Below are 16,646 nucleotides of genomic sequence, written 5' to 3' on the forward strand. Positions count from 1 at the left end.
TGCTAGAAAATTTGGAAGAAAAACCTTCCTTTTAAACATATAATTTGATATATTTAATGCTGCAGAAATACAAGAGAATAGAGTTAAGCCCATGTGTTTGAGCAATAATACCTATTAATGCACTTATAGCTAAGATAAATATAATCAGATCATTATGCTTCAGGAAATAATTTGATTGCCAAAGGAATCAGAATGGAAAAATGATTATATAAGATTTTAAAGGTCATAGGACTTAGTTGTTTGAACAAAGGAAGCAGTTTTCTGGGTAGAATGTAGTGTGTAATACTAACTCTAATATAAGAAGCAAAGCAGCAGCTTTGGATGCTCACCCACATATGACTCACATTTATTTGTTCCATTGCTTAGCACAGTGCCTGGCACATAGGGAGCACTTAATACTTTTGGTTGAACAATTTCTTCTTATGAGATTTATTTTCAATGTTTGTCATGATTTGTTTTCACCCCTTAGTATGCTTTAGAGCAGTAGAAGACCTGGGTTCAAATCTCCATTATAGCATTTACGACCAGAGGACCTTCAGCAGATATTTTGCAGATCAAGAAGCCTGGGCTTCCTGTAAAGGGGAGGATAATGATATTTGCCCCACCTACCCTATAAGATTCTTTTATGGATCAAATTGGAAATATAAATGCTCTTCATAAATGGCAAAGCATTATACGATGTAGTGGCAATAATGAATCTTAAGTTCCTTATTATATTTTTAAAGATTGAAGACATTGATATGAGTAATGTTGAGTCAACATTTCATCTGGATTTAACTTATCAGATTGTAATCAAATTTTACAATATTCAATTAGATATTCATAACCAGAAGGAAAGGAAAGGGAATAAGCATTTATATAATGCTTGCTATGTTCAAGGCACTGTGCTAAGTGCTTATTAGAAATATCATTTGATCTTCACAAAAGCCCTGTGAAATAGATACTTTTATTATCTCCATTTTACAGTTGAAGTAACTGAGGAAAATAGTGGCTTGCCCAGAGTCATAGAGCCTAGTAAGTGTCTAAGGCTGGATATGAATCCAAGGATTCAGACTCCAGACCCAGCACTCTATCCATTTTACCCATCAGCTACCTTAGAAGTATAACATCAGATTGGAAAGTTATAGTTTAAAGGTTTAAAAAACAACAATGTTTTGCTCATACTATGAAATTTTAGAACTACTTTTTATGTCACAGAGCTATAATTCATGTTTATGTCGAATGAACTAACATCAGTGTGAATAACAATATTACAAAATGATTCTGTGATTTATAACTAACCAGATTTCAGGATGTTTGTTATTTAGAGCCTTTAGTTGAAGGAGACAAAATTGATTTTAAAAAAAAACATTTAAGGAGAAAAATATTGATACAGTCGCACTTGAATCATTTGTTAATGGAAGAAGCACATATTAAGAATTTTCAACTTAAAAGATAGATATTTGTTTTTACAAATAATACCTGGCTTCTCTTCCTTATGGTAATAAAAACAATAATTCATTATTGCTGTGAGATTTTAAAAAATAAATAAAACTGACGTCTTGCTAGAGCAGAGTAGAACCTGGGTCTTCCTATACTTAGATTACTGGTCTATGCTTCCATTTGCCCACCTCATTTATGTATGATGACCATGAAAGTTGTATGAGTGGTTAGATGTATAATACAATGGAGACCTTTATCTTGGTACACTCATTGAATATAAGTAGATCTGCAACTTGCTGCTAGATATACCGTAATATAATGTTGAGGGTGTTGGATTTGTCACTAACTAGCTGTGTGACCATGGACAAGTCATTTAATCTCTCTGAGGTTCAGTTTCTTCAACTGTAAAATGGGGATTATACCTGTAGAATCTACCCCCAAGAGTTGTAAGGTTCAAGTAAGAGAATAGATGTAAAGCACTTTCCAGACTTTAAAACACTATACAAATGCCACCTGTTGACAAAGGAGAATGCATAAATGAATGCATAATTGAATAATGTAGAAGTTATATTTTGTGAGGTTTTATATAAAACATCCAAAATAGAGTCAGAATTTTCAGTCCGACATACTGCAATGTTTGCTTACTGGCATATGGCTTTGTAGGTTGTTAGATGTTCATATTGATGTTAGTTCATTCAATGTAAACATGTGAATTGTAGCTCTGTGAGTGAAACATGAATTATATATAATGCTCTAAGCTAGGCTCTGGGTAAACAAGAACACAAATTAAATAATTCCTGCCCTGAAAAAATGTGCTTATATTCTACTGGGGGCACTCAAAGTACATGGACAAAATATAATACAAGGTAGGCAGTGAAGGAGGCAAATGAGAATTCTGAAAAAGGACTCTGGGAAAATATGAAGTGGGAAAGTACACTAACTTGGTGGGGCAGGCAACACATTAGAGAAGACTTCATGGAGAAGATTGCATCTGAATTGATCTTCGTAGGAATATTTTGAAAGGGGAAGATGAAGAATAAATTGCAGTCATAGGGAAACTACTGTGTGAATACACAGAGACAGATGATGGAATGTTGAGCTCAGGAAACAGCTAGTAGGTTAGTTTAATAGGAATGTGGAATTCATGAAAGAGTAATATGCAATAAGGCTGAGTCTGTGTATGTAGCAGGAAGATTATGGAGGGTCTTAAATGCTCATCTGGACAATAGGAAACTACTAAAAGCTTCTGATAGGTGAAGTGACACTTTCAAGCCTGTGTTTTAGGAAGGCTTGTTTTAGCAATTATGTGAAGTAGTAAGTGAAAGGGGAGAGAGTGAGACCATATTATAATAGGCAACAGGTGATAAGGGATCAGGGTGGTAGCAATGGGAGTGCATAGGAAGGAAAGACTTGAGCAGCAACTAGATAGAGAGAAAAGAGAGAGGGAAGTCAGGGGTGACTGGGAGGATGATGTTGTCCACCAGAGAAAAAAGGAATTTCGAGAAGAGACAGGTTTAAGAAGGACCAGGAACATCAATTGACACAAAAATTATTATAATTTTACTTTAAAATGAAAAATGTCATCTTACTATCTCTATTTTCTTTGCCTTATGGATTAAAAAATGTATTGTCAATTGATGCAGCTTGGTCCTTTGAAATATTCTTAAATTCTGGTCCTTCTCTTATTAATGAGAAAATGATGTGTTTGGTTTTGATATTCTCCTGAAATTTCCAGGCAATGATTGTCCAATATGCTGGAGTTTAGGGGAGAGATTAAGTCTTAATGTAAAGATTTGGTAGTCATCTGTGAATCCCAGGAATTGAATGAGATCACCAAATAAGAGAGTGTGGAGAAAGAAGAAAGAAAGGTCCCAGGACAGAGTCTTAGGGAATAATTATGCTTACAAGATAGAAAAGCTGGGACAGCTAGGTGGTGCAATGGATAGAGCACTGGCCCTGGATTCAGGAGGACCTGAGTTCAAATCCAGGCTCAGACATATAACACATAACTAGCTGTGTGATACTGGGCAACTCATTGAACCCCAGTGCCTAACCAAAAAGCAAAAAAAAAAAACAGGCTAGAAAAGCTTAAGTATGATCTAGCAAAAGTTGCTAAAGATCATTTGCATGGGTAGAAGAACCAGCCAGGTTATATAATATAAGGTAGAGTAGAGAATCCAGAAAAGGGGAGTGTCCATCAAAAAAGTCAAGGGGATAAAGCCAAAATAGGAAATAGGATTCAGCATTTGGAATCATTGGTAATCTTTGAGACAGTGGTTTCAGTCGGGTGGGATTAGAAGTCAGATTTCAAGAGGCTGAGAAGTGAGTTTGCAGTAAAGGAGTGCATGTGGCAAGTGCAGTGTAAGGGAGGACAGAAGACAATAATTTGAAAGGATGGCAAGATGTGTGTGTGTGTGTGTGTGTGTATGTGTGTATTTTTTAATATGGAGGAGACCAAAGTAGGTTTATAAGCAGCAATTGAGGAAGGACCCAGTGGTTAGGAAGAGATTGAAGAAAACAGAGAGGAAATGATTGAGGGGGCATGTTCTTTGTGGAGTTGTAAAGGGGTAGGATTAAGGGCACAGGAAAGCCCTTAGCCTTGGCAAAGAGAAGGAGAACTTTATCCTCTGGAACTGAAACAAAGGAAGAGAGGACAGGTAATGAAGACATAGAGAAGTTTTGAGATATGGAACTGGAGAGATAATTGAACTCAGGGTGGATGGCCTTCCAAAATAAAAGTAGATTTAGTTGCCACTGAGGGATGGGTTGTTTTGTAAAAAGTGATACAAGTGAATTTAAGAAAGTGATATTAAATTTCAGGAGAATAACTCTATTTGTGAAGTTGAGATGTCTTTTTTTCTCCCATCTGTCTTTTTGGCAAGATACTTAGAGATGAAGTTGAAAACCACTTTGATTTTAATTTTACGTTAAAAATCTTCCAAATACTGTAAATTTATACGAAAATATCATTAATTATCAGGTATGGCAATGTGGTGGGCAGTTGGAGATTATGCCTTGCTCTGTTGTTGGACATGTTTTTCGCAGCAAAAGCCCTCATACGTTTCCAAAAGGCACTCAGGTGATAGCTCGTAACCAAGTTCGTCTTGCAGAAGTCTGGATGGATGAATTTAAAGACATATTTTATCGAAGAAACACAGAAGCAGCAAAAATTTTTAAACAGGTAGGTTATAAACAAAAAATCGAAGTTGCACATATTAGATTCCTTATTGAAATCTTCCTAACTAGAAACCATAAAATAAAGATTAAAAAAAAACAGTCAAAGGCATTGTTTCAATTGTAGAAAGAATTTTAAAACAAACTTTTCATTTTAATAGGTTATTACATTTTTAGTCTTTTTTTTCTTTATGCAAAATGACTAGGATCAGTATTTCAGTGTTAGTGTAACATGACAAGGATATAGCACATTTATAGCATTATTACACTAGTTACTGTCTTTTCTCTTAGGTCAAAGTCACATTCACCCTGTTACTCAAACTGCAAAGAGCACACCCATACTAAGAGATATATATGGTGAATTGCACATAGCTAAGTAGCCACTTCCTGGTGAGAAATTCAAGAACAACATATTTTCACTTCAGAAGTTCCTCAAATTTTGTGGCAAGGCTTTCATATGTTGAATTTGACACCATAGTTTCAATTTAATTCATCAAAGAGTTATGCATTTACTATGTGCACAGCACTGTTCTGGGCACTGGTAGAGATATAAAAATGTATGAGACTGGGCCCTTGCCTCATGGAGCTTAGGGACTAGTAGATGGATAGAACAAAATATTCTTAACTATATTGCTACACTTAGACACTTCACTCTTAAATGAAACAAAAGATTTAATGTTTAGTAAACTAAATGATTGTTCTTGGCTTTGCTTGGAGATATCTTTGTAATGTAATGTTTCTATTTTTTATTTGGTTTTTTTTTGATGGGGAGGGAAGTCATAACTGTGAGACAAATACTTTGAGAAATAAGCTTTAATTTAATTTTTTTTCTATGTTATCATTTGAAATAAGTAAATGGAGCCCTCTAAATGAGATTACCCTCTGATCCTACTGTTTTGACACTCTTAATTGTAAATAGTAGGAGGTCACAGTCTATAAATGCTGTTTTTATTTATATCTAGTGATGTGAGTTTCATTGATTTTACTTAAAAAAATTATTTCATAGATAAACCTGGTAAATTATGGCTACTCCTAATTTAATTCATTTAGCCTCAAAAGATCTGGGTTCAAGTTCCAACATTGTCACTTATCCATCATTTGACTTTGGGCAATTCACTTCCACAGACTGTTAATTGAAGAGGATTGGACAGTTGATCTAGAAAGATCCCTTCCATCTCATATTTTAAAAGGTTTAGTGAATACCTTTGGGTGAGAGAAGTTCTGTCACTTATGAGGTATATATCTGAAGTAGTACAGCTGTTTCTGTTTTGGCCAGAAACCCTGAGGGTCTTCCCTCCCAGATTTTTTTTTATTGTTTGATTTCTGGAATAGGTAAAAGAGGCCATTCTTTGCCTCATTTCTTACCCAACCTTAATCATTGAATGGGCATTGCCTCAGTCAGACTGAGACCTGGGAGAGACCTTAGCTTAAAAAGGCCAAGTCTCCCACTGTATCTAGGAGAACATGAGGCTGGTGACTTTGCACACCCTCCCTCACTTAACTCCAATTCACTTGCAAGTCATGGCACCACCTTCCTGATGTCATGGTCCTCTTCAAGAATGAAGGACAAACAACGTCAGAAGTAGTAGAGCAAGTATTTTCATGACTTCTAATCACTGAACCACCATTGATGATACCTTCTATGAAAACAGAGGTCATCATCTAGACACGAGTTGGTACAGTTAAGCTGAAATTCATTGGTTGCCCAGAGTTTTTGAGACCTGAATTTGAGCACACATCCTTCCTTCCCCCCCAAAAAGAGATTTGAAGTTTTAAAATTAGATCTGAGTTTATATAAAATATTCTATACCTTCTGATTGTTTCTCTTATTTTCCTTCAGAAAACTTTTGGAGATATTTCAAAAAGACTTGAAATAAAACACCGTCTCCAATGTAAAAATTTTACTTGGTATTTAAACAATGTTTATCCAGAAATATATGTGCCAGATCTTAACCCTTTAATATCTGGATACGTAAGTATCTTCTTTTTTCCTCGTTGGTTACTTATTGTACCAAGACACCCTTTCAAGTCTGAGATTCTGTGATTTTTTTGTGTGACTGATGATGATTTTACTCGAATAATAGAATTTGTTGACCACATGATAGATGCCCAAGAATGTCGACTTTGTTGAAAGGTTACTTATGAGATTTTTCTCTTACTTGAACATGTATATAAATAATAATTTTAAATATAATTAACTTGAAAAAAAATTTCCTTTAGATACAAAATAAAGGCCTCCATTCATGCTTGGATGTTGGAGAAAACAACCAAGGAGCCAAACCATTAATTATGTATACATGTCATGGTCTTGGGGGAAATCAGGTAAAGTGCCACATTAAATGATGTAGTCTCCATGTTAGCACGTATAGATTAATGTAAATTTAATATTGCTGCTTTTTCTTATAGCCTAATATTTCATGCTTAGGATCACATTTTGCTTAAGCACTGTCTACTTTGTGGATATGTGAATTTATGTAAAATTAGATAATTTTTATTTAAGGTGCAAGGAATATACTGTTTTACACATTTGTTCTTTGACCACAGCAGCAGCTTGTACCTATATAACTTGCTTGCACATCCTTCCAGCAGAAATACCTAATGAGAAAATAACTGAGTTTAATTCATACCATTTTCATTAAAATTATAATTTACTTTATTAAATACCTTAATATTAATGGCTTATTAAAGTTATTCTTGTTGGCATGAAACTAGTAGAAAATTACACACAAAGACCATGTGTTGAGATGACCCCATGCTATTATATAATATTTATAGTTAATCCCTAAGTGGTACAATTATAACTTATTCCTGTGAAAAACATTATTATTATGTGAAAGCTTATTTCAGCAGAAAACATCCCATTCACATTTCTACTCTGAGTCATCTATAGCCTATAAATTAGTGGAAAGCCCAACTCTCAAATTCATTATCCTTGATGCTCTCTGATCAGCATCAGCATTGTTACTAACTCCCCCTTTCCTACCCTCCTACCAATTAGAACTAAAATGTCAGATACAAAAATTTGGTCAACTTCTATTTATTGAGGAAAATTAAGACAGAAAAACCTTGTAAAAAATGCAGCCACTAGATTTTTCTCTCCTTGACCTTTACAAAGCAGCTATTGGCAGGATTGTGTTATCTCTTTGAGCGTGCAAGGAAAATGTTTGTGATGTCTGGTGTTAAAAGCATGAAGCCTTGAAAATGTGAGACTTGAGAAGATGAGTTCTTTCTCTTCCCCTCTCCTCCAACTTTCCTTAATCTAGTGGACCTGAGAGCCCCCTTCTCTTAATACTAATGCCAGTGAATCCAGGAGGCTCAGTTTTGAAAAGACTAAGGAAAAGGATTAGAACCAATGATGAGTTGGGCCTAAGAGTGGAAAACCAAGAACTGAGTGTTTTAACATGGCCTTCTCACCTTACATCTCCCTCCTCATGTTGTTATCATTGCTGTTGTGGCTGCTGCTGCTGTTCACTCATTTCATTTGGGGTTGTCTTGGCAGACATGGAGTGGTTTGTCATTTCCTACTCTAGCTCATTTTACAGATGAGGAAACTGAGGCAAACAGGGCCAAGTGACTTTCCCAGGGTCACACAGCTAGTAAGTGTCTGAGGCCAGATTTGAACTCAGAAAGATGAGTCTTTCTGACCTCAGACCTAGCACTCTCATTTTAGAATATATAGTTAACATAGTTTAAAATGAGGTTTTTGTGTGAACTAACAGTGAGCTGCACTGTTAAAACTGTTTTTAGAATGTTTTGACTGCCTCTTTATTATGTAATGTCTATCTCTTTTCATTTGTGGTTAAGCTATGATTTTCAGGGTAGGTCTTACTCTGGGGTACATCCTGAGCTTCTTTATTCTTCAGGACATGTTCCATTCATTTTTGTGTGTAGGTGCAGAATAATTTTGTTATTCAATTTCTTTTCTCTTGTATTCGAAAATCTTTTTCTTGATTGCTTGTAGAATTTGTTGTTTCTTAATGGAATTGTTAAGTTGAACCACTATTTGTCTTGAGTTTGCAGCCTTGTGTTTCTTTTTTTTTTCTGGGGGATGTCTATAGATTCCTTCAATTGGCATTTTGTCTTCTATGTTCAGAAGTTCTCGGCAGTTTTCCCATATGACTCCAAAACATTATGGTGTCCAGGTTTTTTAACTTGTGTTGTTTTAAGAGACCTATATTTCTTAGGTTGCCTCTATGCATCATATCTTTGATATCAATATGTTTTGCTTGAATAGAGAGCATACTTTCTTTTAATGTCATGTTTTTTGCTTATTGTCCTTTACTTCTGTGTACTTGCCTTCCAGATCATTCGTTCTCTTTTTTTGTTTCTTTGATGAGACTTAACAACACAGATTCAAGTTTTTTCTATTCTGCCCATTATTTTTGCTGTGCAGGCCATAAATTCTGCTCTCAGAAGTCTCATTTCTCTTTTATATCTTTGTTCTCCTCTAAATCCATAGGCTCCTCTATCTCATCAAGTGTTGAATTTTTTCCCTTTTTTTTACAGCATTTTTTCATTGATATCTGAATTTACTAGATCTGGAGGTCATATTTCCTTCTGCTTTAAAAATTTTTCCTTTTGGCTTATCTGCTTATGCTTCAGGTCTTTGAATTTTCTTACTCATGAGATCTTTGGGAATTTCAGAATTTTTTCCCTTATTTTCTCTTGATTCCCTCACCTCTGGTAGTGATTTCTGAATGGGATGTCCCAGTGAAGACTTCTCAGTGTAATTAAGGTAATGAGTTCAGAAGGTAGTGTGAGAAATGAACTCTCAGAAGTGAAGGCTCCTCAAAGGGTCAAATAATTCTTGATTATTACTTTCAAAATCCTCCCCCACTTAGACCCTGTTTTTAAGCACTTAACAGAAAGAATAAGCCCTGCCCCACCCCCAACCTGAGCTTCCAGCCTCTTTCCTTGTCTTTGAATTTCGGGCCTAGAATGTAAGCCTCACCTCCCAGTTAAGAGGATAGGAAGAAACTTTCTAGTTTAGAATGTAAGCCCACCCCCAGTTAAGGGGGTAAGGGATAGTGGTGGGTGGAGGCTCGTTTGCGTGATGGGCAGAGATTTGCTTTCATAAGGCGGCCCCTGTTACTCCGTGGCTCTCTCTATCTCTCCCCACATGTATCGAAGGAGCAGATAGCCATCTCTCCAGATTGTAATAAAGGTAACCTTTACTTTCCACCTTGAGAAGTCTCTGAGTTTAATTTGGGTTGGGGTCGCTGTCCCACACATTTCCTTGGTGGCTGGATCTCAAAAGTGTCTCAGCCTCCTCTTGCACTGGGCAATTTGTGGTTCACCAGCCTAGGTCTCTGTGCCCAAGTGTTTTTTTGGGAGGAAGAACTGAGCCAGCTTGATTCTGGGCACTTTTCTCTCAAGATTAGTAGAGTGCCACACAGTCCTCAACATGGTGTCCTGTCCGGTTCCTTCCATTCCTCAGCTCTCTAGCCTAACAATACAGAGCGTGGCCATACTGATAATATTGCAGTTTGGTGCAATTTCTGTCATTTGGAGTTTGTCTCTGTGGGGTCAGGAGTTGTTGAAGAGTGGGGTTGAACTCTATTTCAAGCCCAGACATGCGTTTTGACCCTTTTTCTCTGTTCTTCCATTCTTCTGTAGAGATCTTTTGTAGCACAAAACACTGCTATGGTGGTCTTGAGGCCTCAGCAAATATCTGTAGTTTGGTGCTTAGAGCTCCATGGCATTGGAAAGAGGGAGGAGGTGGAAAGACTGCAGTATAAGTTTTGTTGTAAGCCCATGAGTCTGTTTGGCCAGGGCAGTCTTGCTGCCATGGGAGGCATACAGTCAGAAAGAGTGCAGGTTAGAAATTAATTAATGCGTTTTGGGATTTGTTTGGTTTTTTTAACATTCTTTGGGATTTCTGATGCCCTAAATCATGGAGACATCTAAAGTTGCTTTGTCTTTGATGCACAGTTTCTGTTTTTGAGTAGTTTGAAAGATCATGAGGTTCAGAGAAAATGTTTAGTTCTCTATCTTATTGTTCAAGGGATTCAGAAGTTCGCTAAAAACCATTCTTTTTTTTATAAAATATCAAACATTTTCTCCACAATTCCCTTAATTTTAATTTGTTAGCCACCCTGATTGTATTATTTACTTATTGCCAGAACATGATCCCTGCTTTCCTGCCTCTTGGCTTTTGATTCATGAAGCTCTTTCCATCTTGGAATGCCCTTTTCCTCATCCTACCTTCTCTCCTAAACTAATTCAAATGCAAAATTCTTCAAGACACCTTCCCTAATCCTTTCTTTTCTCACCCAGAAGAAATTTTGCCTTCCTCTGAACTCCCAAAGAGAGGCATTTTATTTGTATTCTTAAGGCATGAAAGATGTCTCATTCTCTTTTTTTTTTCTTTTAAGTGATCATGATGGTTCAGACCTGTGACTTTTATTTCTGTGGTGAATTTAGGGTAAAAACTCCCCTTTAACAGTGCAGCTTAACGAGTCATGGTATTAGAGCAGGTGTTCTTAATCTTTTTTTATCTCATGGGCCCTCTGGAAGTCCAGTGAAGCCTATGGACTCCTCTTCACAGTAGTGTTTTTAAATGCATAAAATAAAATGCAAACTTTGAAGTCAATTATAGTGAAATATAGTTCTCAAAGTATTTAAAAAAATTTCACAGACCCCCCAGTAAGAAGAATTCCTGTAGGGAGTTGCTTAGGTCATTGAAATGACTTGTCCATGGTCACAGAGCTAATAAGTGTAAGAGTCAGGATTTGAGACCACATCTTTCTGGCTTCAGGATTGGTTCTTCATCTACTTAGGTCGTGCTACCCCTCCCCCAAAAAATTCCTCTTTCAGAAGCTTAACCAAGGTATTTTAAACCTTTCAGAGGCAGCATGATATAGTAGATAAGAATGTGGGCTGAAAGTCAGGAAGGAATTAAATCCTAACTCAAGTGCTTAGTAACTTTGTGACCCTGGCCAAGTCACCTAATCTTTACTTTCCTTGTCTTTGAAATAAGGGGTTTAGACTCAGTGGTCACTAAACTAAAGCCTCTTCTAGCTCAAGATTTCACAATCCTAGTTTTGCTTCAGTGTAAAGATTTCCTGATCAGTTAAAAGTTAATATGATTAATATGTAAAAGTTCTTCACAAATAAGTGGAAGCTGAAGGGAAGTTAAAAAGACCAGAACTACTTGAAAAAGCAGCATTTTAAAAAATATATTTTATTGATATGCTCTGTTTTCTAAAACACCTAGATTTCTCTCTCTACCTCTTCCCCTCCCAGAAATGCATCCTTTGTATTACATAATAAATAATATATTTATTAAGATAAAGGCTTTTTAAAGTAAGAATGATAAAGAGGAAGAAAAGCCAAAAAAATCAGCAAAACTGATTAGTACATCAGAACGCTGCATCCGATGAATTCCCTAGGATACCATCCTCCCTAACTTCTACAAAAGAGTAGCAGGAAAGTATCTATTCCTATCTGTTCTTGGAAGTCCAGGCTTGTTCTTTGTCATTTTGCAATATACATTTTTTGAAATTTTGTAGTTCTGTTTACGTGTTTGTAGTCAATGTGTATTCCTTGACTGTTTACTTCACTTTCCATATTTCTCTGGATTTATCATTGTTACAACATAGCAATATTCTATTACATTCCCATATCATAATATTTTTAGCCATTTCCTAAATGGTGGGCAGCAACTTTTGCAAGTTCTTTGCTACCAGAAAAGGTGCAGATAGCATGTTTCATAACGTACAATGCGTGTGCTTCTTGCAAGCTATCCAGTAGTTTTGTGGTTAGTAGTGTTGCACTGAGGGTCTCTGATCCCCCTCTTCCAACTTTCTTGATAGCCTTCCCGTATCTTGATATTGAAAGAATATGAACCAGATATTAAATCTCGTACTAGGGATCTAAATTGGTCATAGACTGATCTAGATTATATCCTCTTTTGTTACATAATTGTTTAAAATATCATGTAAATATTATAAATTATATTTGTTCTCAATTACATATTTTATTGGAGTATTTATGTAGTTGAAGAATAAAAGGAGTAATAGGATCATAGGATCTTACAAATGGAAGGGATGTCAGAAGTCACATAATGCAACTCTCTTGTTTTACAGATAAGGAAATTTAGCATATAAGAGATCTTAAGAAATATCTTAAGAAATTTGAGATATTAAAGTGTTAAGAAATTACATATAAGGAAATTTAGTTTAGTTAGTGAGGGAACCCAGGTTCCCCTGGCGTCTTACTTGGTCATAAGATAAGCTGATGATTTGAAATAAGTTTATGTCAATCTATTTTTATTTGAAGTACTTTATTCTACAATTGAACCATCATTCTTATGTGGCTGCTTAGTATCTAATAGAATTCTTCTTTTCTCCATAGTATTTTGAATACTCTGCACTGCATGAAATTAGGCATAGCATCCAGCAGGAGTTATGTCTCCATGCTATTCAAGGCCCGGTTCAGGTGAAGACATGTAGCTACAGAGGTCAGAAAACACTTACCATTGGTGAACAGAAATGGGAGATTCGGAAGGTATTTGTTAGTTTATACCTTTGTGTAATTAATTTTGTTAGGCTACAAACATTTGCACACTTAATAAGGGAATATATGAAATGTCACTTCATTTATAGTACCCACTGGAAATTTTCTACCATGTCAATAACTATGCTGATGTATAACTATTCATAAAGTATTTTAGATATATTTTGTTGTTATTACAATGTTAAGCTTACACAGTTTTTCTACTCACCTATTTCACTGTAGTTGCCATGAATCTCTACATAAGTTATTACTCATGAGACTTCACAATTTCATGGTATATTCTGGTAAATTCTTTCTGTTATTAATCCCTTTACCCTTATTCCACCTCAAAGCAATATTTTGATACTTATGTTACTTTATGTATCCTTTTTGTTTCTTTCTCTCTTAGATGAAAGAGAAGAAATTTTTCATTCTTGCCTTCATTATTTGAATTACTTACACTTTCTCATTTTTCTGGACAAGGCTCAACTAAGGCCTTTTAAATTAAATAAATTCTAGGTTAGAATGCAGTGAGACACTTTTGTGGATCATAAAATGAAATAAAAGAAAATTTACTTAGAATGATTAGGAGGATTCAATTATTAACGTTAGAAGTTACTAATAAAATGTTATTCTTCTCCACCTCCTTAATCACCATGGCAGCCAGCCTCATTGGTCAGAAAGGCACTCTCAAGGACAAATTATGCTATATGTTCCAACACTAGTTCCTTAGGCCTTCTAAGCCCTGCACTGGATCTATTAGACCTCCAACTACAATAAAGCCAGATCATTGATGATCCTGAGAATGACCCTTCCTGCCTCCTAAAAGAGAAACAATTCCACCTTACATAAAATAGGTGCCATTCCTACTACACTCATGAACCTGGCGATAAATGTCATTTCTCCTTTATAGCTAAATGTGCCTTTTTAAAGCTGCCTATGAAGTTAGAATCTAACTTTAATGTCTAGATCATTTAATCTTGTGCAAAATAAATTCATTATTTCAGGGATAATGTAAGAAGACTTTTTTTAAAGTCAAGCCTTAATTGATGCTATTTTTCCTTTTAGGCACATTTCCTTGATTATTTGGTTCTAGAGTTGTTAGGAGTTTCGTAAATTCCTTAATCTAGTACCTTCATGTAAGTTTTAGGATATTGTAGTGATCAAAGTGATACAACTGTAAAATAGCTGAGAAGATACAAAAACTGTTTGTAAAAGTTTTTGTCATTATAAAGAACAAATTAGGCGACATACCTAGAAGTGATGTGAGGTTCAATGTTTTGCCATAACAAGAATTTGAAATTTGTTTGGTATTTGATCAGTATGAAACTGAGTCTCTCTCTTCTTATCTTCACTCCAGGATCAACTACTATACAATCCATCGCTAAACATGTGTCTTACGGGAAATGGAGAGCATCCTAGCTTGGTGCCATGCAATCCATCAGATGTATTCCAGCAGTGGGATTTTGTCCATCAGGATTAAGTGTTACTTAGAATTAGGGAATTAAAAAAGGAGACCTACTTTCTTATAAAACTGTGACTAGGCATACACTGTAGTTTTGGAAAATTATGCAAAAGCAGCTAATTGTAACTTATTTCAAGTGCATTTTTCCATATTTATATCTTTAAATGTGCAAGTGGCATCACTGCTACAGAAATCTCTTAAGGTTCTGTTTTAAAGCACAATAATAACTAGTAATACCAAAGACTATTTTTGGAGATGTCCAGGTTTAGGGAAGAGATGTTTACAGTATGCTGAAAGTTAATTTGCAGAATAAGGTGGTGTTTGTGTGTCATATCTTTAAACAAAGATGCATACAGATATATGCACACTCCTGACTTAAAGATATTATATTTCCCCAAGTTTCTGGGGAGGTAGTATAGATTTGATACTGTATTTTTTTAATGACTTAGAAATTGATCAATGAAGGTCAAGTATTGACCTTTATATATGGTGTGCAAACCAGAAAATTTTATAGGTCTAGGATTTATATTTTTATTTAAATATACAGGTGATAGATTTTTGCCTTTGGTATACTTGTCTGGCAAGTGTTTCCTTAAATAAGATATTAAATGAATAAGGTGGTAGAGAAATATTTTTAGCATTTCAGTCTTGGCAGATTTTTAACACTACCATTTGCAAGCCCAGTGCCCATTCCTCTTGAAGCACTTATGTCTTCCTTAAATGACCTTTCTTAAATAACTTTACTGTGTGTTTTCCTTAAGCAACATTTTTTTAAACTTTTCATAAATGACTTTCTATGGAAAAGGTGCTTTCTAATGTTGATGTCTTCTTTTTCTACTATAAGTCCTTAATCTTGTGTCTTTGTGAAATTTAAATGCAAATGCAAAATTCACAAGTCTTTTGAACACTAAATTTTGTTTGCTACTGGTTCAGTTACAAAAAAGTCCTTTTTATGGCCTGTTTTTCTTATCAGAAAAGCTTTATTTCTTTTTGTCTAGTGGAAAACACAATAAAGAAATCCTCAATATAACTCCTTTCATTTTGTGACTTTTCTTGACTGGATTAAATATTTAAAATGACAGAGGGGTAAGGGGCAGAAAATTTTTTTTAAATTTTGCTAAGATTTCATAGTTTAAATATTTATTTTGATAAAGTTAGAGTTTTTTGATGGGTTGGTGGGTATGGCAGTGTTTCACATCTCATCCAGATGTAGGGGAAGATAGGTACAGCAAAAAGGTAAAAAGAATATAGAATCAATTATAGATTCTAGAAGAATTGGTTTTTATATGAACTCTGAAACTTAATTTCTCTCTTTAATTTCTTTATTGGTTTAAAATGGGGAGAGGAATATAAAAATGATGATGACTATTGCTGCCCACAGCACTTCCGAGGTGATAGGTATATACATAGATATATGTATATTTGTTTGTTTGTTTGTTTTGAAAAAAGTTAAATGCTCACTTAAAGCACTTGTCTTCCTTAAGCATCTTCTCTTAAGTAAGTTATTGTGTATGTTCCTTAGGCATACTTCAAAATGTTCCTTAAAATGCTGCAAAATGTCAGTGAATCTGTGATCTCATTAACCTGCTCTCTCTCCTCACACTGTGGATTATAACTCATCCTAACCTCATTTTATGTGACTTTTGTCCATTTCCTCCTTTAAATCCTTCATGCATGTCCACTTAATATGCTTTCATTAGTTAGCACAGTGCCTGGCACATAAGTAATTTATAAAATGTGTATTTACTGACACAGAAGATGTTCCTTGTAGTTTTTTGAAACCATTAAAAAAATTTTTTTAAACATGGCCATTATCCTTGATTTGTCCATTTATTATACATTATTCTTACTACATGTTCAACCTATTTTAAGCATTTATCAAAGATGACTTGAAAATGTGCTTACTAATGTCAGTCTTTCTATTACTATTCATTACATTAATTCATTTTTGAGGGTGATTTCAAAAACAAAATCTTTTGAATGCTAAATGTTATTTGCCACTGATTAAGTTAATGTAGAGTTATGATCAAGGTATTATTTTAATATAAATATATTAGGACTCACTGATTTTATCTTTTAATATTATCCA

At 35.0% G+C, this 16,646-nt stretch overlaps 1 protein-coding gene across 3 annotated transcripts in view; it reads left to right on the plus strand.

Moving 5' to 3' along the window:
* GALNT3 (polypeptide N-acetylgalactosaminyltransferase 3) overlaps window positions 1-16,364 on the plus strand; it is a 61,220-nt gene extending 44,856 nt beyond the window's left edge. For all 3 annotated transcript variants that reach the window (XM_020990875.2, XM_020990874.2, XM_020990873.2), the window contains 5 exons: window positions 4,403-4,603; window positions 6,437-6,568; window positions 6,817-6,918; window positions 12,952-13,104; window positions 14,453-16,364. In XM_020990875.2, coding sequence (XP_020846534.1) covers window positions 4,403-4,603; window positions 6,437-6,568; window positions 6,817-6,918; window positions 12,952-13,104; window positions 14,453-14,575 — 711 coding nt within the window. In that variant the 3' untranslated portion in view covers window positions 14,576-16,364. The remainder of the gene's footprint in view (window positions 1-4,402; window positions 4,604-6,436; window positions 6,569-6,816; window positions 6,919-12,951; window positions 13,105-14,452) is intronic.
* The last annotated feature ends 282 nt before the right edge of the window (window positions 16,365-16,646 follow it).

Source organism: Phascolarctos cinereus, unplaced genomic scaffold, assembly GCF_003287225.1.
Source record: "Phascolarctos cinereus isolate Bilbo 61053 unplaced genomic scaffold, phaCin_HiC Scaffold_726;HRSCAF=1367, whole genome shotgun sequence".
Classification (NCBI taxonomy): Eukaryota; Metazoa; Chordata; class Mammalia; order Diprotodontia; family Phascolarctidae; genus Phascolarctos; species Phascolarctos cinereus.